The sequence below is a fragment of the Mixophyes fleayi genome, chromosome 1 (genome assembly GCF_038048845.1).
Source record: "Mixophyes fleayi isolate aMixFle1 chromosome 1, aMixFle1.hap1, whole genome shotgun sequence".
In the NCBI taxonomy this organism is placed as follows: Eukaryota; Metazoa; Chordata; class Amphibia; order Anura; family Limnodynastidae; genus Mixophyes; species Mixophyes fleayi.
Window position 1 is genome coordinate 317,867,970 of NC_134402.1, and position 5,338 is coordinate 317,873,307.

General features: G+C 38.2%; 1 protein-coding gene across 1 annotated transcript; it reads left to right on the top strand.

Moving 5' to 3' along the window:
• Positions 1-427: 427 nt before the first annotated feature.
• LOC142153077 (olfactory receptor 5V1-like) lies at positions 428-1,366 on the top strand. The gene has a single exon (XM_075210387.1). It carries the CDS (start codon positions 428-430, stop codon positions 1,364-1,366), a length of 939 nt encoding a protein of 312 aa, XP_075066488.1.
• Positions 1,367-5,338: the final 3,972 nt, after the last annotated feature.

The following is a 5,338-nucleotide window of genomic DNA, read 5'->3' on the forward strand; positions in this document are numbered from 1 at the left end:
CTTTGTGGTGGATGGTAGATATTTCAGCAACTTTATAATTATTATGAGCAATTGTGATCACAGCATTAGCTTTAGTTTGGATTGATTTATTGATATTACTGCCTTGATCCATTCTCTCCACTGTACTCATTTGGTGCCTGTGTGTCTAGAAATTTACACTTAGCTTTTAATCAACACTACTGTCTTCTAGGGTATTTAATGGTGTTGAGCTGTGCAAATGTTTAGTCTAGAAAAAGGCATGAAACCTATATACCGGTAAGCTTTATGTCAGTGTAATCTTATTAGTGCTATGTAACACTTTGTAATCTAGTCTAGTAAGTAGCTACTTAGCTAAAACCTATGTTGGCTCTATGATTTTTTATTTTTTTTATAAATGCTATGTAACATATTCTCTGTAATCTTATTCACCAGGTAGGTAGTCTCTAAGATGAACTGGTTGAACTGGACATCAGAGCCGGATTTTACTCTGTCTGGCCTATCCAATGATGAAAGAATTCAGTATTTACTCTTTGTCATATTCTTGCTTTTATATCTCACGTCACTTGGTGGAAATCTCACTATTACCACAACTATATGGGCAGAAGGGAAACTGCATACACCTATGTATTTCTTTCTTGGAAACCTTTCTTTTCTGGACATCTGCTACTCTTCAGTGACTGTGCCCAAGTTGCTTATGGGTCTTGCAGGTGGAAGTTCAGAGATTTCATACAGAGGGTGCATGACTCAACTCTATTTCTATGTCTCATGCTGTAGCACAGAGTGTTTGCTCCTCTCAGTCATGGGGTTTGACAGATATATGGCTATTTGTAACCCAATGCACTACACCACCATCATGAATAAACAAATGTGCCTCCAATTAGCCATCGGTCTCTGGCTCACTGGCTTTGTAGCCTCAATTACACATACCATTTTGACAGCCCAATTATCTTACTGCGATTCACACAGGATCTCTCATTTCTTCTGTGATATTCCACCAATGCTCAAGCTTGCGTGTTCTGATACTTTCTTAAACAAAGTATTCATCCTCACAGCTGGAGGGTTATTAGGTCTCAGCTCCTTTGTGCTCACCTTGGTGTCCTATGTCCATATAATCTCAGCCATTCTGAAAATCCACACAAATGTGGGTAGAAGCAAAACATTTTCCACATGTGCTTCTCACCTAATCGTTGTCATCATCTTCTTTGGAAGTATCAGCTTCATGTACATGAGGCCAACATCTAACTACTCACTGGACCAAGACCAGCTCGTATCTCTTCTCTATGCTGTAGTGACCCCTGCCCTGAACCCAATTATCTATACTCTAAGAAATAAGGAGGTCAAAATTGCCTTGAAAAAAACAATAAATAAAATCCTAATTGCAAAATAAAAATATCCAGACAGTAACATTTTTCTACATTGAAAGGGTTGTTTTTTTTTAAAAAAAAACCTTCTGTATAATAATACTAGAAGTCAGAATTCATGAGTGTTAACATTGATTACTGGCATGGTTCCACATCTAATTAACAATTTTCCTTTCTGTCAATGAAAGCACAGTTGGCTGGAGCATAAGAGTTAGGAATGATTATAAGGCTAGGTACACATTTAAGAATTTTCCGACCAACCTTTCATCTACAATGATTGTAACTATGACTGAATGTTCGACCACTTGGGCGATTCATCTGTTCAGATCTGTAGTCTTCATCTGGTCCTCTAGTCGTTTAGAGAATGATAGCACAATATGCATTCATTCCTGTCCCACTGATTAACTGCCTTTTTATAGCTATCCACATGTCATAACGAATTTCGTTAGCTTGTGTGACTCTGAAACTAAAATTAAGTCTCAGAATGACCGATTGAAACGAGATTAGCAACAGTACGACCAACCAAATGAAACGACAATCGGCACTTTGGAACGACTGTCGTTCATAGTGTAAGTATACACACTAACGTGATATCTGGCCGAGCAGTCATTTATCGGGTGATTGGCCGATAGTTGGCTGAAAATCCTCCAGTGTGTACCTAGCCTAAGTGTGTAAAAAAACAGTACCCTTGATGTTTTACTACATAGTAGCAGATCTTAATCATAAAGGGGATAAGCAGTTTTTTTTAATGCCAACGCCTCGATAGTTATTGCTACCCACACTGTGCATGGGATGGGAGATGAAGTGTGAAAGTATAATGTTCCCAACCTCTTCATGAAAAGCAGAAAATAATTTGGCAGCATGCACTACACCACAGCAGGATACTGTAATTTTTATCCCTTGTCTCTCGATTAGAGACAGGGAAAGAGGAAAGAAGGTGAGTACTTGACTTTCAGAGCAAGTATAGCCATATCCACAACCGCTGAGTTAATGGGAGAAAGGCTTGTGCAGGCAGTGTTGTACAGTTTGAATAAAAAGCAGTTAGGAGAATAGCTTCTAGAGACTGAGGAGTGCTGAGAAAAGGAAGGCTAAAACATTATGGGGGGATTCAAATCCCAGCAAAATGCCTCTAGAACAGTTGTAAAGGCACTCCACGGCTTTGTATTTTTACAGATTTTTCCTTGCACCCCGTAGAGGTGTGCAGGAAAATCAGCGATGTTTGGGTGCTGTAGTACCTGGAAATGAGAAGACACATGGTAGGGATTTGAATTCCCATGTATGCCTCAAAGAGCAGTATAATTAAAAAGTTTAACTGAAGATAAATAGGGGTACTAAATAAACTTTCAAAGAGAAAACAATAAAAGAAGAGAAGAATCATTAAATAAATATAATTGAACTTACTCAGAATTGTAAGTGAGCAGTAGATATCAGAAGAAATGTCTAATTGGAAAGGGAGGGTAAAAGAGAATAAGAATTATTCAGTCCTATGTATCACCCATGTGTCTGCCCCTTCCCCTCTAGATTGTAAGTACTCGCATACCTTACAACATGTCTATACCTTTAGCAGGACAGGGAGCATGACCCTGTCTGGCTGTAATTGGAACAGTTGGGTGGTCTGCTCCTGCTCTCCTCTTTTCATTACCTATGCCTTCTGCACACCAACTAAGTTGTACACCTCCTCCCTGGACTTTCTGCCCCTATACTCCACACCTCTATAGTATTTGCTCCCCAATCAGTTGCTCTGATCCTGTTAGCTGCACCCACCCATTATAGGCACATGTTTCAGCTTGCGCTGATTATACTCCTTGCACCTCATTGCCCTATCTTGTGACTTGTATTGTTATGTTTCCTGTCTTGTCCTGGAATACCATGTACTTTATTAGTGGATGACCTCCGTATGGTGCTGCGGACCACTTGATGATAATAATAATAATAATAATAATAAAGAGTGTGCAGATATCATAACATCTGAAAAAAACTGTTTTAAGGAATGGAAATCTTAAATGCTAAAATAAAATGACATGCCATGACATTACGCATCTAGAGGTCTACTAAAGAATATAAGGAGGAGTACATAGTATTCAAGTATTGCAGCAGTAAATGAACACTGTGACATTACTAGGCAGTGACAGGTGGCATAACATTCAGCAATAGAATTATTGTATTGAGCCATAAATTAAAGATTGCTTCAAGGCTAGAAAGAGGATAACCTAAAGTATCGAAAGTCTTCATTGATGTACCACACAGCAATACAGAGCACACTTCAATCAACGTTCTCTGAAAAGAAGATGTGAATATGCCACCAAGCTAGTCAACACTGTTGTAAAAAAAAAACTGGTCAGATCTTTTTATTATATATTCTAACAGGACTTACAGGAATGACTGTTGTTACTGACGAGTAACATTGAGGTAACAGGTAATATATTGAGCAGGTAATTAGTAAAGGATTGACATGTTAATATAGGGATTGGAAAATTCATATACCAATATTACAATACAACCATGTACTTATTCATATTACTAATGTATTTTAGAAGGACTGGTTATTATATATTATTATTGGATATTTTATCTATTGATTTACATGTATAACAATTTAGAAGGTGAATGTGATTAGGAATGTGTTAAATAATAAACTAAAGTAAATTATTCATATATTAAGGGATAAGATAAACCACAGCAAATTACTGTAACAAATCACTTTGCTATTGGTGCATTACAAGGCTGATTTAGTACCAGAGAATCTAAATTTTAAACTCACTGCTTATATAGTTTAACATTGTTTGATCATAAGGCAGACTTGCTCTTATTTAAAATAAAAATACACTAAAGTAGCTTTTTTAACCAGTGTCAGAAAAATTAAATGGGGTAGTAAATCTTTTGAGTAATCCACCTGAACCACTTTAAAAAAAGAAGCAAGGTTCATTCAGTGAAAGGGTTTTAAATGGAAATTATATGACTGAAAAGTTGATTAAATCCTTTCTTTTACTAAAGTGTGTGTTTACTCCTGGGAGTTTTCCTGCTGTGGTGTGGTGTTTCCTTCTTTCTAACATGAACAAAGAAAGAGTCCTTAGACAAAAAGGTAAAAGTCTGAGGAAGAAAGAAGGCCCTTCATTATTTAAAAACTCCTTATATGCACACCCTGGTTCTACAACACATGACCTTCTGCTCCTTCTCTTGCACCAGAACCTGTGTACCACTCTTGGCTGAGATGAATGTTGTGCCCAGACCAAGCCTTTTTCTAGGTTTCTCATACAAAATTACTTACCAGTAGATACATTTTAAGGAAATAGGTCATCCAACTGCAAACCTGACAACTTTCACAATGGGACAATTGTGACACATTTGACTACATCCCAATCTGCCAAAACCACACAATAGTCTGCCTATGCTGTACCACTTTGTGCTAAATCCCACCCCCATTAGGTAATCAACAACCCTTTTGGGTGTAGAAAGCAGGAATTTTGACATGTACACTACAAACTGTTCTAAAACAGTGTTGCAAAATAATAAAGAACCTGATTTGGCATTTTATACATTTTCCATGAGAATACTCCTGTTCCATGTGTCTAGCGCTCCTGAAACCCTATACTGGACCACCTCCCCGCCCCTAAAAACACCCTTGAATTGCTGAATAAGATTTCAAATAGCCTGAGGCCACTTCTTGGACCCCAATCATAGACACCAAGTACATTCATCAAATCACTGTAAAGACTCGACATAATTGGCCTGCATGCGTATTACCTAGCTCTGTGGTTACTAACAGAGGTTCTTTCAACTAGAGGATTCCCTCAGGCACATCTTCAGTGCCTCCTGCCTTACCCCCGAGTCTTCATTCCTCCATCAACTTCAATCAACCCTTTAGCAAAAGACTCCCTTTGATATGTTCCTTTCTTGTTAACCACCCTTCCCATCCTCCTCTCCCCACCTCAATAATACCCCACCTTCTCCTCCTCCACTCACATCTTCCTCCTTGCCTCACTCCTTCTCCTGACTAC